Source organism: Centroberyx gerrardi, chromosome 15, assembly GCF_048128805.1.
Source record: "Centroberyx gerrardi isolate f3 chromosome 15, fCenGer3.hap1.cur.20231027, whole genome shotgun sequence".
Classification (NCBI taxonomy): Eukaryota; Metazoa; Chordata; class Actinopteri; order Beryciformes; family Berycidae; genus Centroberyx; species Centroberyx gerrardi.
In genome coordinates this window covers 16,537,515-16,562,061 of record NC_136011.1, presented here as the reverse complement: position 1 = coordinate 16,562,061, position 24,547 = coordinate 16,537,515, and the positions used below count along the sequence as shown (strand labels likewise).

General features: G+C 41.5%; 1 protein-coding gene across 2 annotated transcripts in view; it reads right to left on the bottom strand.

Annotated features, from left to right (window-relative positions):
- kcnma1a (potassium large conductance calcium-activated channel, subfamily M, alpha member 1a) overlaps nucleotides 1–24,547 on the bottom strand; it is a 138,034-nt gene that overhangs the window by 14,198 nt on the left and 99,289 nt on the right. For both annotated transcript variants that reach the window (XM_078288582.1, XM_078288583.1), the window contains exons 17-22: nucleotides 22,587–22,673; nucleotides 22,376–22,452; nucleotides 16,530–16,703; nucleotides 7,117–7,210; nucleotides 2,636–2,759; nucleotides 516–740 (exon numbers count right to left, since the gene is read on the bottom strand). In XM_078288582.1, coding sequence (XP_078144708.1) covers nucleotides 516–740; nucleotides 2,636–2,759; nucleotides 7,117–7,210; nucleotides 16,530–16,703; nucleotides 22,376–22,452; nucleotides 22,587–22,673 — 781 coding nt within the window. The remainder of the gene's footprint in view (nucleotides 1–515; nucleotides 741–2,635; nucleotides 2,760–7,116; nucleotides 7,211–16,529; nucleotides 16,704–22,375; nucleotides 22,453–22,586; nucleotides 22,674–24,547) is intronic.

Genomic DNA, 24,547 nt, shown 5'->3' with positions numbered 1-24,547 from the left:
GAGAAGCATAACACAGAGAACAGACAGACATGGGGAGAGAAAAACAAATTTAAGAGTGAGCAGAGTGGAGCTTTGGGAAATTAGTTAACAAGTATTCTTGTTTTGAGGCGATGACATTCCACTGATCTAACTGGGCATCGGGGAATCAGAGACGTGGACTAATCTAAAGGCTAGCCTGCGCTGAGGGCCGTGTTTGAGGTTCTCTTCTGATCATCAGTCAAGCCAGGCCTAACAAGCTCTAAGGCAGCCAGCCACGCCATCTGTGATGGGCACTGCAGCTGTGGCTCACATGAACTCCATTTTGGATACGCAGGATGTGTCACTGCTGTGGATGAGGGGAGTGAGCTCTCATGGAATGATCATTCAATTGAGTAATTTGTGATCAAATCAAAGTGACAGTCACTTCCCTCTTAGGATTACAATGTGCATGTAACTGTCAAATGTCAATGCCCTGTTAGTGGAACACGGACTCTGGTTAAAAATGGTCTCCCATGGCAGTGAAGCGGCATACTCACAGGTAAGATGGACACCTTGGGGAAGTTGTGTAAGGTTTCCCACTCTCTCCGCAGGTAATCCAGTGAGCCCACAAACACTATAGGCTTCAGCTCATGGTAATGGAAGTTGCTGGCTCTTAAAGGCATCACCAAGTTTCGCAGCCCCACTAAAGCGGACGTGACATCCCCAAATATACAGACCACTACATGGCCACTCAACACCGTCATGGAGGCTTCGCTCCGGGTCTGCAGGGAGAAAGACACAGGGAGGGAGGGGAGAGAAGAGGAGAAAGGCATGAGGAAGAAGATGGAGACAGAGAGGAGAGGAAGAGACACACAGAGACAAACAGATTGACAGAATAGACAGAATAGAAATGGGTGTTGTTAACGGAAAACCAGGTAATCTTAAGTTAAGTAATGAATTATACGTTTTAACACTGTTTGAAAGACAGTTATAAACTGTTATAAACCCATATTAAATAGTTTGTTAACCATTGATAAACTCTAAAGTACTCTATGTATATGTAGAGTGTACACTTAAAATGTAAATTAATGAGTGGTTAACTACTATTCTGTTTATAAGCAGTTTATTGGAGAATCAGAAATTTAAGGGAAAAAGAACAAAATGTGTGATCTGGTCTTTTTGAAGGGACAACTGTTTTAATCAGGTGCTCGAAAACGCAGTTTGTAAGATTTTAGGCACATAAGTACCACTAAAACACTGTCATAAATTGAGGGGGATAAATAAACAAAGCTCCTCTGTTGCAAGTTAAGGTGTAAAGTCGACACTAAACACTATGTTGAAACTAGTTAGTTTGACACTAAAGCTTTGTTTAATTGCACCATGGAGACTTAAGATACACTAAAGGGCCCACTAACCAAAACACTGTTGCAGACTATGACACAGTCACAGACTGTGATGTTTTCACCTTCTGTGGCCAATAATGTGTGTGCCAAAATCAAATCAATCGTTGATTAAAATGATTCATTTTACCCAGACTTTCTACTAACAATGACATACAATGTAAAAGTGCACAGCAAGCATAAATATAGCACTAATCCAATATAGCACTGTGTTTAACAGATTGTTCTTATGGCTGAATGACCTATCCATGTGTAAATAAATCATAGGTTTTATCCAAACATAGTAATTACATGTTAGTGTGTGTTTGCTGACTGAGGTGCTTACTGCTTACACTACTATCATTCTGCTGACTGCCGCAAATTGGCTCATAATTTCCAAGGAATTCTTTCCTTGTTTTTTGCCGATCACCGATGACCTGTTTAGAATTGATGGTTGATCGAGCAGTGTATCCCTAACTAATAGGGTGGATTGTTTTTTTAACTGTTAGCCAGATAAAATTGTAGTTTGGTTTTTCATCAGTTCAGTGATCTAATTTCATGTTGCCGAAGTAAACTGCACTGTATTTGTTCCTCTACGTCTTCCAGCAAGTTTTCCCACCTATGAAATCGATACACCATGTCAACGGCTATGTTACAGAAGACTTTACACCTAATAGGGGGTAGGTGTAAGATTTAAGTTGTAACTTAAGTCTATGTTGGAACTATTTCAGTTGGTGCAATCGTTTTAGTAATGTGCAAACGTTCAAACGGTACGTTCAAACTAGCCTATATTTGAACTTAAGTTTAACTGGTGCAACAGGCCGCAACAACAAAAAATGCTTAAATCTGTAAAATATAGCTGACTGTGGCTGTGCTGCTTGTTTACATGAATTTTGGTTTGGATAGAGGAGCTAGTGAGTGGTTAGCAACGATGTCACCGACCTTGCCCAAACAAATGTCCACCAGAGGCGGTGAAGTCCTAAAAACTTACAAACTGCCTCTTTCAAGCATTTGTGCAAACCCATGCCTGGAGTTTATTATGCTGTTCACAGATCCTTGGTGAGTATATAAAGAAAACATTCAACTCACCTTGAAACAACAGAGAGGCAGTGAGAGAAATTTCAATACACATTAGTACGTGATTGTATTACTATGTTATGGGAGGGAAACGTTTGCTCCTGAGCATACTTACTTTAACTTTACCAATGTATTTTCTGTATGCTGTAGTATGTTTTTACAGGTTCTGGTTAAATAGCTCTTGACTCATTACTCCAGTGAGTCCTCAGATGTTCACTCACCAGGATGACCTTTTCGATGTCTTTTGATGGGCACCAGTGAAACATCCCTGTCGAGTCATACTTCTTCACGTTCATATCCATATTCTCAATTTGTTCATTTCCGGGAATTAGTAGGGGATCGTGTCTGCTGAGGAAAAAGATGATAAATCAACATTAGGCCAATGGTTTGCTAACCATTTTGTGAAATTACCACATCTCAAGTTGCAATAAGTGGTAGCATGAGGGAGGTAAAGTACCATCTGGGTTTCTCGTGGTCTACACCACCGATTCATATTCTGTATTCAGTGTACATCCCATTCCGAAAGTGTTAAACGCCCTACTACAATATATAGTCCCTTCCCATTCATAACTGCCACATCATTCCTCCCCTTCCTCCTGTCCTGTGAGAGTGTCCATCACTGCCCCTGATGTCAAGTCATCAGAAAGTTGAGGGACCCTGGTGGCAGCAGTGGGACAGAGGAGGACAGCAAGGCTTGAGTGCTGCTGACTGAATGGCATGACAACACAGGGCCAATTACCAGCTTTTACCCTCTCTCCCAGCTCCTGACGCCACGCGGCGCAAACAGTAAAAGCTCCAACAGGCCCACACTTTAAATATTTCAGGAATTTGCCCAATCACATTTTGCTTCCCCAACTGATGGCCATTAATGTTTCAACAGCGTGTCACAACCAAACAGGCTAATCCGCAGCAGCGGGCTGCTGAGTTTTATCCGGTGTAACACTGACCATGAAAGGGCTCCTGTCAGCCCTGTAATACTGGCTCTCCTGTGGTTGCATTCATTCTACAAGACATGATCTCACAGTTCCTCTAGAGGCGATCCACAAAACTTTATCCCAAAGACTGAGTGAGAATCTACTGTAGGAATTTAGTGCCATTCCCCAATAATCATTGCGTATTTATAGCAATACAAATGAACTGTATTTAAAACAATTCAACCCAAATAATGACATCGTCGGTAAAAGTAGCTCTCTGCAAATCCAAAAAGAGGGAACCACAGAGAGACAGACATTTGAGTAATATAGGAGAAAGCATCTCAAGAATTTGACATACATCTCTCTCAGTATCACTCTCTCTACCCTCTATCAACACTGTCATTCACTGACAAGGCTTTGATGTTGCCTCATCCTTCAGCCTGCATTTGGGTTGCATGTCATCGCAAGAAAAGCAAAACTAAAAAAAAAAAAAAAAGCTGTCAATTAGCCACCCTCTCTCTCTCTCTCTCTCTCCCCCGCCTCCCTCTATCAGTTAGTGCAGGTGATAATAACACTGACAGCATTTAGTGTTTTTACACCCAGCCTGAATCTTTCATCCAGAGCCTCGTGTTGCACCAATCAACTCCAGGAGCCCCAGCGCACCCCCCCCCCCCCGTCACTTCAATCTGCTCAGCTCCGCTCGCCTCCACGCAGGGGCTGACTGGCGCATGCAGGCAGGCTGCCGCTCCACCTCTCTCTGCCAAGACAGCTATCTTTCACAGAGCTGTCAGCGGTGTGACTGGCAGCCTGTCACGGGCTCCACACACCTCCTCCTCCCTCCTCCCCTCCTCTCTCCCTCCTCCCCGCCTTGAACCTACCACGAGGCTCGGGGGGTGGGGATGGAGGGGGGGCAGACATGACGTTTGTGCCACCGCGCCACGCCCGAGGGATATCAGCCGCGGATGGCACTGTGACTTTTCCCTGCGATCGGACGCGTGTTGCAAGTCGTGACCCGTCAAAAGGGTTTGCGGGAATGAAGTTAATTCCGTGGTGGCGATGCAGCTCGTTAGCGCGGTGACACGTCTGATTGGCTACTGGGAAATGACTTGAGCTAAGGGATCATATGTCTATGAACACTGAACACCATTGTTGTCTGTAGACCACTGGGATATGAACTGTGATTAAATGACACTCTGAGTGTAAACCAAAATAATCAAACAAATGAATTTATAAATACATAGAAAGGACCAATAGATAGATAGACAGATAGATAGATAGATAGATCATATTAAAATTAATAATACAACATTTTTGCTTTCATTAGTTTGACATAATTAGAGCAACATGGTATGTTGCTCATTAGAACTTAAAAATAATTAACATCACTAAATAAATTTGCAGTCCATCGCATTATAAAGCAAATATTCCCACTGACCGTGATAAGCTACTGTATTAGATGCACTTTTATATAGGACAAATATTTCCCTTACAGCGTCTCACCCCAGTCTCTCACTCCCTCCCCCTCTCTTCCTCCATCTCTCCCTCCCTCCCTTAGTATATATTTCAAACAGAGTTGAGTTATTCCAGTGTATCACTCTGCAGTCGCAAGCTGGGGATGGGCGTGCTCCCCCAATCCCTCTCTGCCAGGCTACGAAGGCAGCCTCTCGCTTTGAAAATTTTCCCCATCATGCAAACTGACAAAGGCATGCTTTTCAAAAACCCACAGCCAATCTGTTGATCATTATTTATTTACAAAGGCCTTCAGGCTGCAAGTCCTGTAAAAACCGTACTTGATATAGTATACGCTCGCTCTCTTGCTAGCTCTCTACTGTGTTTTCCCCCTCCTTGCTTGTAGAATAAAGTATCCCTAAGGCTACCTCAAACAATCACTTTTCATTGTGCATAAAATCCACCTTGTAAAGCACAACTGTTTAATATATATGGTGTTATATGTTGACGGGGGCAGCTGTGAAGGGGGGCTGTGGACTGTGATGGGTAATTTGATGTTTTGCTGAGGGCTAGGACTTGAAAAAAAATCTACACCTATAACAGAAGACCTGTCATCTCAGTACCCAAGAGCCAGCAGAATACAGAAGCACCCCTACAGCAGAGAAAACTTTGACACCACTTTGAAGCGTTTTCAAAACCGAGTAAATAACTCGCAAGAATTATTATCACTGCGAGATCAAAGCAAAGATGCATATATTACATGGCAAACGGGGACCATCTCCTAGGCAAAAGAGGATGAGAAGAAAAGGTTTTGTGCTTTAAGTTAGGCAACAAAACTAAACACCCTTTTAAACTAGCAGTTAGCTGGAAATGTGCCAATGTCTAGTTGTTTTTATAACAGTTTGCTCCCTCTGAGCAAGGGCATCTCAAATGTTGCTCTGTTGCAAACTAGACTGAAGGGTATGACTCTATGTTGGGCTAATGGTTTGGCAAGTGTGAAGGCTTATTAAATGCTTTTTTTTCTGAAGAACTGAGGGGGAGGCCGACAAGTATACTGGACAAAATCACACAGGCATGCTAGTACAGTAGGAGGAATGCTGCCTAAGGGAAGCTAGCAAGACCGACTTACAAAGAAAATCCAAAAGAATGTAAGGAAAAAGCTTTACACAATAACAGCAATTTATACCAACTGAAAGCAAAAATAAAAACAAGTTACGAGATAGAAATTCATTTAGAGTAGCATTCTCGTTTGTAGCAACTGAACATAAAATAAAGATGTGCTTGGTTTGATTTTTTCTTTTCTTCTGTGATGGTGTTTGGCCTTTAGGCGTTTGAATTCCATACACAAAAATCTATTAATATGATTCAGATTGCCATTATTATTTTCCCCCACACAATTCAGACAGAGAGAGTTTTGAATCTACCGTGCCGAAACTTAACCACTTAGCTACCAACAGAGACAAGAGCGTGTGACAAAAACCACACAGCAACCTATTTAGATTTTCCTATTGTATATTCATAATGGCGACGACCATAACACTCACTCTCATTTAGGGACGGGCAACTTAGAGTGTTCCTGTCTTCTCAGATATTTGCCACCATGCCTTTACCCTGCCGTCCCAATCCGCAGATCTTGCCCTCTCTGTATTTTCCGCGCTGTTGTGTTGCAAACCCCGTCTCACAGCCACGGCAGCACAAAGACCTGGCCCTTTTATCTTTCAAAATCAATTAACGGCAATTTAATTTCACAGGACAGGATAAAAGGAAGGTAATATTTGAATTCATATTTGATTGTGACGATACATCTCGCATATGGCCTTAAGTACCAGAAACAGTACTCACAGGGGTTCCCACAATAGAGGACTAGCCTCGGGGCAGAGTAACCATGCAGGTCCCTCTGATTGGTTGCTGGTGTCATTAGTGCCAGCATTGTTTAAGGAGTACATGTGGACCAGACCGGAGGAGGTGACAGCTGGGACTTTAAAGCCAGAGGAGTTTTCAAACGGCTCCTCGCAGCCTCTTTTCATGACAGAAATATTATTTCAGCTCTGTCATTAACAGCTGACAGCATGCCATCCTAAACAGCCAGAGCCTAACGGGGCGCTTCTCCGCTCTCTTTCTCTCACAGAGTTTCTTACCTCCCTCTTCTTCCACCCCTAATTTGCCCCCTCCCATCCATCCTAACTCCCACCATCCCACCATCAGCAACATCTGCCTCTGAAGTATCTCTCACACACATCCCTCCATCCCTTCCTCCCTCCCCTTCTTCCCTGTATCTGACTATCTTTCCCCTCACTCCCCGTTTGAAGGCTGGAAGGAGTATGAAATCAGCGTCTTACCTCATCATTTTGGGTGAGCAGTTGGGTGAGTTTCGCATCCCTCCGTTGCGCTGCTTTTTTTTAGGCGAGAGAGTTGATGGATGCTCGTCTTCGACTGCAAACACATGCACAGAATGTCAGAATAGCTGGATAGATGGTTGGGAAATGTGTGTTGGACCTGACATAAAAAAAATAGCCAACACTCAATCAATCATTGCAAACCAAAAGAAGGAAATTAATACAATGTCAAATTGAGAGAACAACTCCAAAATATAGAGAGAAAGCGTTAGTAAGGGACAAAGGTAAATCTGAGAAAGGCAGGAGAAAACCACGGAGAAAAACCAATTAAGATCTGAAAATGTCACCGAAGGCTCACATCCCAAAACCCCCATTTTTGGTTCTTCTCATGTACACTTTACAGGGCCTACAGTAATACACTACTGCATCTGTTCAGTACATCCGATAAATTCTGCATGGTTGGACCTCTAGCAGTCTGCATCAGAGTGACCGCGCTTACCTATGGCAGTAATCGCCATGTGATGGCACAGACTGTCATTGTCAGTGGGGCACGGGCAAAAGCAATGACAGTGAGATAAAAGAAGGTTATGAAGATGGTTCTTGAGTGGGTTGTTTTGTTTTGAATGGATGACTCTACGGCTGATCCCCACCCCCTCATTCCAGTTGTAGCTAAAGCGCACGATGGCTCTTCTACAGGTCTACCTCCATGCCATGAGAACACTTAGCACTCAGCACATCCTGAAGGACAGCGCTCTCACAGGGCCAAACAGCACTCCAACGGGGTATGAATTAATGGGCTATGAATATCGAAAGCAGCTAGTGAATGCACACCATCCTCCAGTAGAAGAAGGTCAAGACTAGCCTTAAAACTTTAAATGAAAAATAAATGAGTTGCAGAACCTCATGTAAGATTAAATATCCCCTTTTTGTGTTTGACACTTTGGTGTTAAGCTTTTGCAGGACGCTGAGCCACAGCCACAGTGATGTTTTACATTAGTTTGATCTGATTTAAGTTCAGTTTCCTGTCAACTACTCTTTGCTGCGTGGAAGAACAAAAAAAAATGTCAAACTTTGCTACAGTCCCAGACAGAGAGGACTAAAAAGAGCAGCCAGAGTGAGGCCAGGCCCAGCCGTCTGAAGATTTCAGTCTGGCTAACGGCAGTCTGATCTTCACTACTGTCTGTGAGTTTCAAGAGCTTTCAGACAGGCACCCAGATACTCTTATCCACTCTGCACTCTCCCAGCACAAATGTCAAGTCCACCGTCACTTCAAACCCATATTAGTCCTTTGGTTAGAAATCAATAACACAGCATGATATTAGTGCAAATCAATGTGCACGCTGCAAGCTGTGACTATTCCAAGCATGTGGAATTTCATTATTGTCAGAGCACCCATTCTAGACTGTCACCTAATTCTGCTAATAAAAGATAAGAAATATGACTTTGCCTTCTAATAAAATGTCATTCTCTGACATTTCCTTTATGCAATTGGGCATTCTGAATAGCTAATATCACAAGCACTTTCCACTTTACAAATAATTCTCTCTCTAATGTACTTTGAAAATATCACATCAGAAAATATGCATTCCTAGCCATCTTGTTTCACAGACTCCTGCAGTTTTAAACTTAAATTTGTTAAGAGCAAAAGCGTAACACCTCTCAATTAGAGCCACAACAATAAAAAATAAATGCTTTGCAGTCACTGGGTAAAAAAGCTTTTAAGTGATTAAAAAATAAAGTTTTATTTCCAGCCCCCAAACCTCAGTCTCTAATAAAAAAAAGTCCTCAGGAAAAAAAAAAAGAACAAATGCAAGAGAAGCTCTTCCACCGCATATGTGAGAACTCCTGCAACATTTTTTTTTTTTTGAAAACAAATACTGATAAGCAACTCTTTTCTGTCTATTCTATATTCACTAGCTTTAACACACAGTTTGGAAGTCACCCAGACAGTAGTGGTTGTTGTACTAGCAGGCACAAGTGCTAAATCCATGCAAAGCAGCAGCGGCAGCGGCAACAACAGCAGTAGCTCCGGCAGAGCGAACCCTCATGCAGCAAACAACACAAGATGGTAGGACAGGACAGGCGGGGTTACTGACTGATGCATCCCGCTAAAGGGGCAACCTACAGGGCCTACTGTGACTGAGCAGCGTGGCATTACTGGGGTGGTAGCGGTATTTCACCGGCAGGCTGCGGGCCCGGTTCAGCCGACTCTCGGCCAGCGCTCTGGCCAGCGCGTCTCCAGGGCCTGAGATACTGAGGCGCAGTCGCGAGGGGTCGGCCCCGGGCCCCGGCCCCACAGGGAGCAGGCTTCCTTTACGGTTATTAACGAGGGGGATGTTGGTTGTGCCCGGCTTGACCAGGGGGTCCTGGTAGGGGTGCAGGGCGTTGGGATGGAATGCATTTGAGGTGATGGAGGTGGAGGTGCAGTTGGCAATTTTAATCGATCGCTTTTGAAAAGACGGTCTAACTTCATCCTTTACTGTCAAACAATGGAGAATAACAACAGTGAGAGAGAGCACTGTATTAGTGCTCAGTTGTTAGAATAGCTATAAAGTTAATTTATGCCATATTTGTTTAAAAGCTTTATAAAGGTTAGAACAGCTGCATATGTTTTTTGGGGAAAATAGCTTTAATTAAAATTCAGCTTTTTATTGTATAATGTAAACAAGCCAAAGTGTAAGTAAGAAAAAAATACAATAATGTAAGATAAATATGAAATAAATATCTGATAATTATTTTACTGTTTAAGAATTAAACACTTGTTTCTGTGAAAAAGGTTGCAATTTTCCTTGTAGGCTATTCATTTCTCCTTTGATCAGGTAAGTTCTGAAAGTCAAAAATTCATGCCATAAAAGCAGGCTTCATTTATCCCATAACTGATGTTGACACTTCATTTTTATTTAACGTCACTTATCCACTTGGCATGCGCTTTAACTGAAATGTTCAAAATGACATTTACTTTGCATTCGTGACAAACATGAATTAATTAGAGGCTTCCCAGTTTCCTTACTCAGTTGTGCTACACTGCCTGGTAGAACAAAGCAGAGACACCGCCTGGCTAAAGCCAGTCAAACCAAATCAGGTTCAGTGTCATCTCAAGCATAATGTGTAGCACATTACTTTCATTTCAACAAATCTAAAACTATAGCTAATAATTTATAATATTACAAATTTAAAACCTAACTTTAATCATAAAACATTTAGAGAAAATGATCCATTTTGGATTATGTATGGACATGATCTTTATTTCAAGACCAAAAATCCAGTCATCCTATTGTTATACTGTATCATGCTGATAGGAACATTACTGTAACTTCAGTAATAATCACAGTGTTGCCAGGGCCACCTGCTGTGTTGAATACATACATGCATACTACACCCGATGCCCACCCAGCCATCCAACCAAACACACACTCACACACACACTCACACACACACTCCTACTAAGGCTGCCGAGTCAACCCATATGTCTGCATGTATTGAAGGGGTCAGGGCAAACTGCGGGAGGACTACAAGAGGAGAGGGAGGTGAGGCAAATATCTGTTTGTAAAGTCGACAGGGAGAGGCGGAGCACTTTCCTCCCTTTGGTAGGATGGGTGGTTGGTTGGTTGGTTGGTTGTTTGGTAGGGAGAGCATGGTTGGGTGGCCCCGGGCGATAAACAGACGTTTATCCCAGCCGTCAGCTGCCTCCTTGATTTACGGGGCGCCACCGATAGCTCCTGGATTCATCTGGCCCTTGTCAAACACGCGCAGCGTTAGAGCGCGCTCACCCGCCCTGGCAGGTCCACTGTGCACTCTGAACAACCCAGACGGCAACTGTCCCTTCCTGAAATGCTAATCACATGACGGCACCGTCGTGCATGCAAGCCTTATCAGATCGCCGTGACCCAATGTAAACTGGATGATGAGGCGGAGGAATAACATCTAAAAATGTTTACTTTTGAATGTGAGCTAAGTTGGCTTCGCTTATATGGTGTTTATTGTATGAGCAAGCTTTGACCCACATCTGCATTGAAACTGCAAGAAAAAGCCTTTTACGCCGCGCATTGTTGTTTTCTTAGTATGTTTAAATGTAAAAATAATTCTGATATTATGCCTACTGCAATCCATTTAGTTTTGCCATCACACTCAAGAGGCAGTAATTATTCTAAAGAAGATTTTTTTAAATAAAAAAATCTGTCTTTATGACTTCAAACTCAATCTGCTTAATGATAAGAAATACATGAAATAAAAATATACATATAAAAAGTTAGAAGTGACAAATAGCATTTCAAAACTAAAATTTATTCTTAACCAGTAGAATAAAGAGTAATGCATTTAACAATTATTTACCAAAGATTTACCTAAATTGCAATCAGCTTTGAATCGAACACCAGCCTCTTTTTGACTTCCACTGTTCCCTGGTGTTGTAGCGCCATCTGCTGCTAGATGCAGCACAATACAAAAAGAATATTTCATAGAGCTAAATAATATGGTCAAACACAAAAGAATTTCTATTCAATTAATAATAATAATTCAATAAATTGGGGACTCAAAACTTATGGAGTTTTAAATAAGCAATTAATTTCATGTCAACATGTAACATGTTTTAATAAATTAATAGGTTAAGGTAGAATATATCTGTCTGAATTAAACATTGAATTAAAACACTGGTTAAACTGTAATTAAACTGTCTTATCGCTTTGCGTCTGTATTAGACATATTACGACAGCAATACATTCTAAAGGTATAAGGGAAAACAAAGCAAATACCAAAGCAGAGCATCAGTATTAATCAAGTGACATGACATAGTGAGGCGACTACTGTCTAAACACCGGGAGAGCTGAAGCAGAATGGAGAGGGACAGAGAAACACACTTACGTGATCTGACATATCCATTATACTTATATTTGGCTGAGGAGAGTGCAAAGACAAATGGCAGGTTACATAGAGGGAAAAAGGATGATAATGAAACAGACACACATTAGGAAATAGAGACATCAAAATGAGATGGGATGGAAATTTTAAAAACGTAAGACAATGATAAAACAGTATTACTAAAATGCATGACTAATAAATGCATAAATAATAAGCATAAATATAGGCATAAATAATGAAAATATTTGTGATGATGGGTGGGGGTGGTGGTTCAAATATGGGATGATGGTGCAACAAAAAATGAACCAGAAGGGTGGATGGCATGAACTGTCCAGGCACAGAGAGCAGCGTATGGAGTAAGCCATGCTTTCAGGGAAGTCGTGTGACTTTTTAAACAAAAAATGCCAGTCGAATGGTTGAAATTTTTTTTTTTTTTTTTTTGGCCAAAGAGCTAAGTTTGAGCTCAACAATGTGACGTTTCTCATTTAGAAACTCATGAAATACTTTGACTTATCATGGATGGATTTTAAAGATATTACTGAATTTGAATGAAAATAATCCTGAGAATTGTGATCAACATAGTGAGGTGAAGGCTCCAGTCTGTAGACAGAACAATCAAAGCCACCTAGAGAAACAAAGACAACAACTACATACTCCAAGTACACATCCAAAACACACAGCAGACACACGCTACAAAAAAAAAATAGCATTGCTAACAGAGCAGAAATGCAGAGTCTTGAGCTTTTCAACCAGTCCGGATCTCTGGCTTACTGTACATAAACACAAATGGGGAAACTGATTTTACATTCCAACAGGAACAGAGGCTCAATTCTACATTTTTTAAATGTCCCTCTATGAAGCAAGGTTTTGAATGAGGTTTGAGCAAGGTCTCCACCTCTGCCAGTTTTATTGAATGGGAATTATAAGACCTTGACTGGGGAGGTACTGAGGACCAATCCATGTATTTGTACAGCAGGTACTTGAATTGAGCTCTAGACTGTGAGCCGCTGACACTCCCTGCTCTTCACAGAGTCTCTTCCAGCAGTAAAGGTCACAGTGAGGGCCCAGGGCTGGCCTATGACACAGACCCTCAAACAGGGACCCACAGTGGCCCTGGCATCTGTCTCTAGCGATCTGCCCGTGCCGCAGAGGCGGCAGACTAACTGGCTAGCATCTGGGGCGTAGCGAGGCGGCGTAGGACAGAGGGTAGAGGGGGAACCAAGCCTGCCTGGTGGACAGGAGCTGTCAGGGCAGGTTTGGTGACGGACCAGCGGGGCCGGGAAAATGAAAATGCAAACATAATTTCCATGTCAGGATAGATAAGGTCCCCAGCCATGAGATGCAGATGCACACGCATGCACAGACACACAAATAGAAGTGCATGTTGTTACACACGCGTCATGTGCACACACGCGCGCACGCACAGCCCCGTAGGTCCTAGACTAGCCTTAGCTCCGGCCGAAAGCCTCTCCGTAGCCTCAGGACCCCAACCCCTGTCCGTAGCCCAGCTCTATAGTAGCTTCAGCCACGTCATTATATAAACGCCCTCTCATCTCTCAGCTTTTCTCACTGAATGGAGCTCGCCTACTGTGATGACGGTCAGGCACAAAGAAAGCCCATGTATCTACTAGAAACAGACTAAAAATAAACTTCTAAGTTTGCTAATATCCTTGAATAATCTGTTTTGTAATATTTTAAAACTTAAATTATTGAATGCATTTTTGAGGTTGATAATATAAGTCAGTATACACAAAAAACACAAGGGAAAACCATTATCTTGAACCCTTGCCCATCTATCTATTTTGTCCTACAGAACAAAATCCTCTATTTAACTTCTTACAAACACTGGAAACTGCTAATTTTGCTCTCATCTTCTGCCAAATTCTCTTTCTGTCCCTTTCCACCTCTCTCTTTACAAATGCTCCTCTCTATTTCTCATGGGTCTCGTGTCTCAGGGGTGAGAGAAACACAAATCCTAAATCCTATTTTCACTCTATTAATTCTTTGGCTGACGGTATTAGACCTCAGGATTACTATATGAGCACACGCTAAAAGAATGCAAATAAACAAGAGCACGGCAACAGACTTCTGAAAGGATTCATCTGTTTCGTCAAATACAGTATCACGTTATTCACTAAAACACTTGTACGGATGCATAATACAAAAATGGCCATTAAAATATTGTATCCTTAAAGCCCACAAAGTAACTCTTTAAAATGCTGCATGGCTCAAAGAGTTTCACATGTCTCTCATTAAAAAGGTGTATTATATTTCAATTGAAAAAGAGTGCTGCACTGCATATCTGTGTGGTCTGAATGTGACTCGCATAAGAACATACGGTGTATTAAAAGAGAGAGTGCTATCCAAGAAATCAATTATCCCAAGTACCGGGCTAGAAAAATCTGGTTCAGATGTACAAGAGAGCATGAAGTCATCATGGATAGAGATGTCTTACTCAGTCTGGTGGAAAGAGGAAGGGAAACGGGGAGAGGAAATCCAGCAATCCCTGACTGACAAAGCACCAATGCACTCTTTCACTAAACTCACTTTGTTCAGACAAAGTCAGAGTTAAAAAGCAAAAGAAATCTAAGACAGAGGAGGCTTTCCTGAAATCCTACAGGGGGTTGAGGGAGAAGTGAGATCAGTAACCATGTAATGGCCAGTAATTGGTACCGAGGGATATCAGCGCGGGCCGAACTACAAGAGGCCAAGCCAAACTCATCATGGCACGTTTGACACTAATCTAGGCTGAGTCGGCAGACGGTGGGAGAATGTTGAGGAGGAAATCAGATCTGTATGTCTGAACCCAAGGCTTTGATAGCTAGGCCTACTGCTGCCATGTCTAATTGACAGACAATTTAGTATTTCCCATCCACTCAAAAGGAAAAAAGGGAAGGGGGGGAGGGGGGGTTTCCCTGCTGTCTTTAGAGCCTTAGTCCTCTTACCTTTTCTTTATCAAGCCAACATCACTTTTTTGTAATCCTCATTTACTGTTTTTCTCCCCTCCTCCCCCCCTCCTCCTCTCCCCTTATCTATTTTCTTCTTCTCTCCTTTCCTGTCCTACATCTCCTCTGCTCCTTTCTCCTTCCCCTCGCCCTCCCCAGTCCTCTTTACCCCTCCCTTCTTCTAACCCCTAACATCTATTCTGTCAGCCAGGAGGTTTCAATGTATTTGCCTTGGGCTCTGAGAGACTACAGGATCTACAGGAGAGATGCATTACTTTAGATAATTTAGATTCATTCCCCACAGTGGTGATTGGAGTTGTAGGCTGACTAGGATTATGTTATAAAAATAAAATCTCTTATGGTGGAGACACACTGCAAGGAATTTTAAAATAATTGCACGCCAATATTTCTGTCCCAGCCAAACCTTTAAGGTCAGGATAAAAACTATAATGTGAGACTTTCTGCCCAATCACTAAATTTGCATGGAAAAGTGTAAAAGGTGTTAAATGTAGTCAAAATCTTATATTGTGAATTCCTCCATACTGATTGTCTAAATGACTAAGTAGTTACTTGTCATCCATCATGATCTCTTAGAATGAAATCACAAATCAGAACGCGTTGTACATTTGTGTACATTTTGAGGTTTGGCAAGGCTGTGCGAAATCTTCAAAACACGATTTTAGATGTGAGATTATCATCATTAAACTACTCTGAAAACTGTGTACAGTTATTCAGTAAAGTCCAGACAGGGGTAAAAGAAAATCTCAAACAAAGGTAAAGCTGGTTCAACTGAAAAGAAAAGTATAGAAATTGCAAACAGTGTTAGCTTGGAGTTTCCCCCAAAACGAAAGTGGACAAAATACAAATGTAACAAACATCGTCATCAACATACAGTAAAACACCTGCAGAATAATATACTTTCACAATAAAGTAACATGTTCCAATATTGTATATACAGACATCTTACCTTAAACAATTGAAAATACACCAAACACCAACTCTCCAATAGCACTATTATCACACAACTGCTTGACTGATGCAGCATGCGGTAGCCACATGTCTAACACCTACACTACAGCAGCACCACAGAGCCACACCACTGACCCACCACACATATTGAACTCATGAAAGAAAATGTATAAACTTAAATGTAATGAATACATAATAAATAAATAAATTAATATTAAATTAAGTAAATTAAGAAAATAAATGCCAAATCAATGAAAATAGTAATAATATTAAATAATGTATATTAATAAAAAGAGATAGATAAATAGATAGATAGATAGATAGATAGATAGATAAATAGAAAAATGTAAGAGATAAAGAAGGAAATAAACAGCTAAGAAAATAAATGTGGAGATAAACAAATTAAATAAAAAAGCAATAAATGATTAAAAAAAAAGCAATAAATCAATCAATTAATAACCATTAAACAAAATATACATTTATGTAAGCCACAGCTACACAAACTATGGAGTCACAATAAACAAAGCACACCACATAGACGACATTACGGGTAAACACGCACACGCACGGTACCTCCGCATGGTATACACACACAGAGCACACACCACAGACATGTAACAGCATGTGTTGGGCGGTGTAACTTACAGGCACGTAAAGTGGTTGCGCAATCATGAACAGAGACAGAGGAAAGTGGGTAGGCCCTCTGAAGGGTGTCCATGTTACTATGTACACTGCCTGACATGCAAGAGCAGTCTTGCTCTGAACGGCCGCAATCAAAACAACATGCCAGTTTCATTCGTTTGTAGACGGACATCTTGGCTACAGTCATGTTTTGGGATGAGAGGAGAGGAAAAGCAGCAGGTTAATGGCAAAAGGAGAAATATTCATCCAGGGGAAGTTGGACGGTAACTTCATCATAAGTGGAAGCCTTAGCTGCCTGCTCCCACAGACTTGAGCCCCGGCTAGAGACCAGCGTACAGTGTAAGACACACAACACACTCCAAGCTCTGATGTTAATTTAAGCTTCAAACAAAACCTAATTCACCAAATCATCAAATTTACTTTTTCATCATTTTCTTGTCTGAGAACGAATCAATACAATTTGTACACATTATTGGTGTAATAATACTATTTTTCCGAATGATTGCTTGTACATATTGACATAGTCTCTCGAGAGGTCAAGCTGTGTGCTAAGGCCGTTTATGCCATAACAGGTCAAAAGGCAAAACTATAACAGTGGGGGAAGAGGGGTAGGGAGAGAGGGGAGAGGGAGGGAGGCATTCAGGGAAGAGAGGCATGAGCAATGTCTTCAGCAGCAAACTTCATACAATGTTTCATACATTTGTACATCCTCTATCCATTTGGCTAAAGGAGTGGATCACGTACCTGTATCCCATCATGCAGCTGTAGCGGCCCTGTCCATGGCATCACACTATTCTACTGGCTAGTCTAGCCATTTCATGCTATAATTACAACTGCTGTTTCACTGCTCCACTCCCCGAGGGTAGCTTCACTCAAATGTACATGTGTGCATAAATGGTGCAACTAGATGAAGGATGCAAGTAAAACATTGTAATTACATGATGTATGTGAAAGTGACAACATTATATTTGTGTGTGCATTTTTCTTAGAAAGTGTGTGTGTCAATTTATAACTATTTGTATGGTTTATTGCCACCCCACAATTAAATCAGGGGGAGGATTACAGATTGGTCTTTTCTCTTTGTTTGTTTGTCTGTCCATCCGTCTGTCCATCCATCACGTGCAATATCTCAGACACAGCTGATTGGATTTTGACAAAACTTGGGGAAATGATGCATCTCTCCACTGTCTTCTGGCATTTTCAAAATGACAAAGATTGTTTGTTTGTTTGCCAAAATGTCACACGTAATACCTCAGAGACCACTGATGAGGAGGAAACTGTACTCTAGCATTTTCAAAATGACACTGATTGGCTCAAGGGGGGCACTACAATTACATCGAACCATTGATTCGATTTTGACAAAACTTGAATGATGCATCTCATCATTTTATTGTGTCATTTTTAAAAATTCCAAGGATTAGCCGAAGGGAGGTGCTAAATCGTTTGTTCATTGGTTGTGTCCATGTGCCACGCACAATATCTCAGACACCACGGATCAGATTTTGGTGAAACTTGGAGGACTGATGCATCTCACTACTGCACTGCATAAGAGTGCGCTACAGTTACAGGTCAAAAGGTGATATATTTGTTACTAATCGCCTATGAGGGGGCCTACATCATTCATGGGGGACAACACATGTACTGTTGCTTTATTTTTACAAGGAGAAGGGCAGATGCAACCGCAATGTCGTATTGTAAGTCCATTGCCTTGTATCACAGTATTTAGGTAATGCTAATTTTCAGTAACCATCCATGTAGCAGGTTGGCATACGTTTTGGAGGTTAGGTGCTTCTTCATGTGAGATGGGAAGCAATGCTGATACTGGGAAGCCAGCAACTCCTTGACTACTAGTCAGCCTGCAGTCCATGTACAGTAAGCATCTACTGTATCTACTGGACACTGTTTATGCTTGTGTGTGTGCACGTGCGTGTGCGTGTGTGTGTGTGTGTGTGTGTGTGTGTGTGTGAAGCCCTGAACCCCAAGGGGAGCGGGAGTGAAAGTCCCCAGAGCAGCATCTCTAGATTGCTGTGACTCTGGGCAGAAACAGTCCCTGGTCCCCATTCTCTCATTGCCAATGTGCAAACACACAGCGGACTAATGCTGTCTGGCACCCTTGCAGAGACACTCTCATTGGACAGCGTCTTTACGTTCGACTCTAAGTTGCATCTGAAAATAAGATCCTGAATGAAATAATATAGTTTCAGTTTCTGGCCAAGGAAAGAATGGGAAGCGCAGGTCATAACCCATGGAATGAAGGCTTCAGGGACTGTTGTTTCCTATGGCATGCACAAGTGCCTTATGAGCATTTAATAAGCATGCAGAAAGAAAGGCGGTTTTGGTCTCAGCAACTGGGAGAGGTATAGAGATAACTGTTTACAGTATGAAACAGTTGGGGGGCATGGCAGACGTGAGCAGTGAGGCTTTCGTTTCATGCTGGAATCCGTTAACTTCAGAGTTTTTGGCTGGGCATTCGGAACACAGTATATGTATGGTACAATGTTGGTGATTGACACATGGGAGGGGAGCAATGGAGAACACAAGACACACACACTGACGATGTTTTTGACTTCACAAATACCAAACTTCTGGCCTAGAGTTCTAGGGTGTCCATTTCAGGGCATTCTTAAAGGAGGATTCAACATGACTGCTGCCCTGATTAACTGTCTGCGTGGGTTTGGTCAGTCGTCAACTTCTATAATCCACCATGGCACAACATACTAAAACAGAAGCTATCAGGGCACGATGTTGAATGAGAAGGATGTCCCAAAGACAGCACCATTCTAGTACATCCCCCTAAATCAAAAACTACACTATTCAGCAAGAGTGCAAGGAAAATGATACCATTGACTCAAGAGTTGAACTCAAAACCATCTGAAACATGGATACATCAAATAACAATCACAAACATACCATCTTTAACTCTGTTGGTAGCTTATCACAATGACAGGATAGAAGAGTACAGCACACAAAGACTATTTTCCTCAGAAAGGCAGACTTGTGTGTACAAACACACATCCCTCACCAACCCTCAACGATACCATATCATGTAAACAGAAAACATCAAGGACTACAAAATGAAACAAACACAAGGAAATGAATTTCTCAAACTGTAGAATCAGCTTTTGCTGAAATGTGGCGCCACAATGCACAGAAACACACACACACTTGGTCCTTGCATTCTTGCTGAATAGGTTTCAGGGGATTTGAGAGTATCAGTTTCCTCTACAGACATGACTCTGGCACGGCACCACCATCTAGTGGCAATCTAATGCTATGGCAGCTAATACTGTGTATTGTTGGTGGACTTTCCACCCAGTGTAGTGAGTAAAAAAGGGCCCAACAACTGTCTGGAATTGAAATGCACAGGACTGGCGCGGTGACATTTCAATTCTGAAAGGCACTGATGATCTCTGGAACCTCAACTGGAGCTGGGCGAGGACCCAGAGTTTTGCAGAATGGGGCTAAGATCACAGGGAAGCGGGGCAAAGGGAGGACCAGATTGTTTTGATTGTGTTTTGGCAACCTAGCTCATTAGAATTTCAAGAACTTCCCACAAGAATATTTTCTGCTCTCTGAAAGTACAGCAACATGCAAAAACTGGCTTTGACAGAAAGCAGATAAATTTAAATCTCAGTGGTTCTTGTTCATTTTCTTCCCCTCGTGTTTCTAAATCTACGATTACTGCTTGACTTTTCAGATTTTCGTCACATTTGCTCCTCTACTTTTTTGGAGCGTGACATTAGACAGGGGTTAATGACAGCTAATGACATAAGACTTACAGCAGATTGGGTTTCAAATAACAAATATGAGTTTGTTTTAATGACCAAATAGTGAGGAAAAACTGCTGAGTTCATGCACCTCATCTGATTAAGTCACACTCTACTTCCTTGTCATTTCCAACTAGTCAGAGCATCAGCTGACTGGGCCAGTGATGAGAAGGCCTGATGCTGGTGTGAGTTTGATTTCTGCTGCTATTGGTTCTGGTCTGGTCTGAGAACAGTGTAGTGATGAGAGGCGGGGAAAGGGATGCAGAAGCTACACTGGTACATGCAACATAGATACAGTATACTATTGGCTGAAGAGGAAAAAAACACTTGCACTGCACTCTGGGTAATAGGACACCCATTTTCTTTTTACTCACAATAAATCACTACCAGTGAGTAGTTAAAATAAAGTGGCGTTTTCCAGTGGCAGCAGGGAAGGAAATACATCAAAAGTGTGTCAATGGTCATAAAGAAACATGGGAAAAACAACAAAAGAGAACAAAACAGGCTAGAACAGAACATAGGACAGACTTCCATTGTAGTAATGGAACTGTCATCTCCCTAAATGCAACTCTCTTGTTGGCAAAAACTGTAATAAGATAAAACATAAAGCCATGTCTATCAGTGGGGTCTGAGACATGAAGACAATAGGAAAGCAAGTTTATCTCAGTGAAACTAGAGTCTGAAAGGCCTGTGATTCTCGTTAACTGGCATAGCAAAAATTGTCTGAATAATTAAGATGACACAGACAAAGGAAGGAAATGGTGGGTATCTATTTTAAAGCCAGGCTTTGTTTGTAATAGGCTGCTTACTATAATTGTCTGTGACCTTTTGTGGATATACGGGATATTCACCTGAATTATTTATCCAGTGGCTAACATGTTCTGACAAGTGACTACTGTATATAGGTCAGGTAATATTCATGCACTGTTCCTGCATTAATGGTAATGTTATGTCAGCATATGAAAATCAAGACAATTCATTGAAAACAGGAATTTTACTGGCCCATCGTGCAAATTGTTGAATTTAACACTTAACATGACATAATGTCTAGGTTTTTAGGCGTAACTGCGCTTGACTTATGACTATTCATATTGTAAAATTATCCAGACATCAGCCATAATCAATTATGCGTCAGTGTGTGACCTTACAACCCCTGAGAAGAGGGACTGACGTCATTATCTGTCTTTTCATCCTGTCACCCATTACCTCTTATTGACATTACATCCATGTAAGGTGATATTCTATCTCAATGAGTGCATTTACATGCCAAAAGCATTCACATGCACATAGACAACAGCTCATATCCCAGTTCAGGTCTTTTTTGGCTTTTATATGCAGATTAAAATCCTGCTCATGAGTATCCCTCTATACAGTGCATGAATAAAAAGAATATTCTGAATATTATGATGGAAACAGAGCTCATGGGCTCATACAGACCACCAAAAACAAAGAACATGGGACATGCCCCAGTATCCTGGCTATAAATAGTTTTGGGATATGATGTTTCCATGGACCAACTCAAAAAGTATTTATGTAAATCAACTCAGTTGTTAATATTGATTTCACTGTGGGGGTTTTTTTGTCTGTTCAAATTTCAATTTCAAAATTTCAATTTTTCTACCTTTCTCACTAATTGTGTGTCTAGTTTCTCTACTCTTATGATCTTATTCATGGCAACACATTCTCAATTTGCATAATTAAGGCAGTGATGTAATGATTAAACCAAAAACAAAACAGGCAAAGATGACAACTATAACTACGACAACGATGACTATAGTTTGATTGGGAAAAACAAAATCAGATATTGATTGTTGATCATACCACAATGGATGTTATGGAAGTTCTAATGGGACCCATATTAAACACTGGAAGAATTCTGTTTCCTAAGGGTATAACGGTACGATTATATATACCTTTAAATGAACTGCCACAGTAAGTAAGAACGATGAAACAGTGAGAGGTATAATATTACATCCTAGCAAAACCTTGAGTATAGTGAGACAGACGCTCAGGTAGGTTTGGGGGTGAGAGGAAGGGAAGGAGGGGTACGGATGGGGCGACACAGAGGCATGGGGTACTCACGTCGTTTGCAGCCACACTTTTTGATCCGTTTGGGGTCTGTGATGTCGTCATGACAAGCTTTGCAGTAGAAAAATGCTCTGGAGGAGAAACGGCATAGATATTCAACACTTGCACTAATTCAACCTGTCCACTTCACAGCATGAGCCAGTGACCAACCCCTAATTTATTTAGGATTTATAGATTTTCTTGTTCGTCAGGATGGCAGGGTTACCTCTTTACTTCTTTGGCATCACTGGCGATAAAGAATCCCAGTGTTCCCTCCTGCATCTTGACATGGTTGCCCGGGTTGATGAGGATGCTAGGTAATCAGAGAAATAGACACACCATGCTCATTAACACCTGGACAACCCTCTGCCCACAACCACAACATGCTAATCAAGAGGAATGGTACACACACTTCTAGAAGGCTTTAATCGGACCTGAACCTGCACTGCCCATATGGGTCTGGACTGGGTTTGTTCATCCTTCTCAACACATCATCCAGTTTTGAGAGTTTGGATAAGAATGCAATCTGTTGTGTGAGGCTACTGTGTGTGTGTTGCTAGTTATCACAAACACACCTGCTCCTCTCCGACTTTGGGCGACTTTCTGACGTTACTCACATGGATGGACAGAATGTGGAACAGCATGATTGGACATTCAATTTTAATTCTTTTCTTTACAGAATGGTATCGGATTGTCCGGGTGTGAGAGGGGGGGCGAGGAGGTGGGACAGAGGGGAGGAGGGCAGAAAGAATTAAAATCATGGCCATGGAGTGGTTTCAGTCTCAGCACTCAAATACAATCATCTAGTCAAACAAATGTTATGATGGCCAGTAAAACATGGCTGTAAGTGTTAACTGGGTTAGTATTTGACAGTGGAATGCAAGGGAATGAACAGCCCTTGGTCTAGTGGCGACATACTAGGGTGATTCTACAGTGACTCTGCACTATGATCTAAAATAATGCTCTAGCAAAAATAATAATGTTGGCATAAAGTCCAGAAGTATCTTAAGTCCCCTAAAAAGGCCCGTACATTAGGTATGGTGACACTGCCCCATTGAATTATAGGGTGAAAATAGTACAAATCTGTGTCCAGCAAACCTATTATTAACTTTTAATTGGATATATTACAACAGATAAATGATCAAAATGCATAAGCTGAACAATAGCCTCACTTAAGGATGTATATCACTGGATATGAGAGTTATTCTCCATCAATTCCAGTGATTTGAAATAGTAACATTTTTCTTTGTGATTGGGACTGTATTTGAATACTCTTAGCGTTATAGTGACTGGCTGTATCATTCCCCATTAATTAGACTGAGACAAAGAACAACACACACACACATACGCGCACACACACTCACACCCTGGTCATTAATGGTTACCTGTGGGCAACAATCATCAATGATGTGAGTGTGAACTGAGAAACCAAAACACTGAACCCACACACCTTTGAGGGTCACACTCCCCCAGCCAAGGAGCCCAGATGAAAGAGCATGAACATTTGATTCTGCTTTCCACATTTACTGTAGCTGGAACCAAAACTTTTACCTAACTATGGCAATAATACTCCTCAGACGGCTGTGTACTTTAGTCACAAAACTATCGTCAATGTAGGCTTGGAAAAACGTAACCAACCTCTTTTCTGGCCAGCGTCTTTCTTACCAACTTGACTCTAAATCTGTTCTTAGGCTCAGGGTCCAGGTGAAGCTGCTACATCTAAGAAAACACATACTGTACCATATCTTTCCTCTGGGCTCTAGAAAAGGTTACGTTGGAGTAAATAAAGAAAAATATTAAGGGAGCAATTGAATCCTTTACCGGGCTGTGATCAAACTGCGCCAATCATGCAGATATTAATGTTTCCACACTGCAAGAAGTAAAATGGACATCTAACGTTCGCTCAGATTGAATGGCCCCCAGAGTAGAAAACAGGCGTTACACCTGGCATGCTCTTGAGAGAAAATAAATCAAAGAAACTGATCAAATCAAGACAAATCAACACACATTGCTGCCCAAATCTGAGATTTTACCGGTGTATCCATTCTTGACTCTAACAGAGCAAGACAATTTTTTTAAATCGGGTGCGACTAGCGAATAGAAGCCGAAACAGCATCAAAACCTCATATTGTGAGCAACAAGGCAAGCATCAAACACCTTATGTGATAGTGTCATAGCATGCAGTTA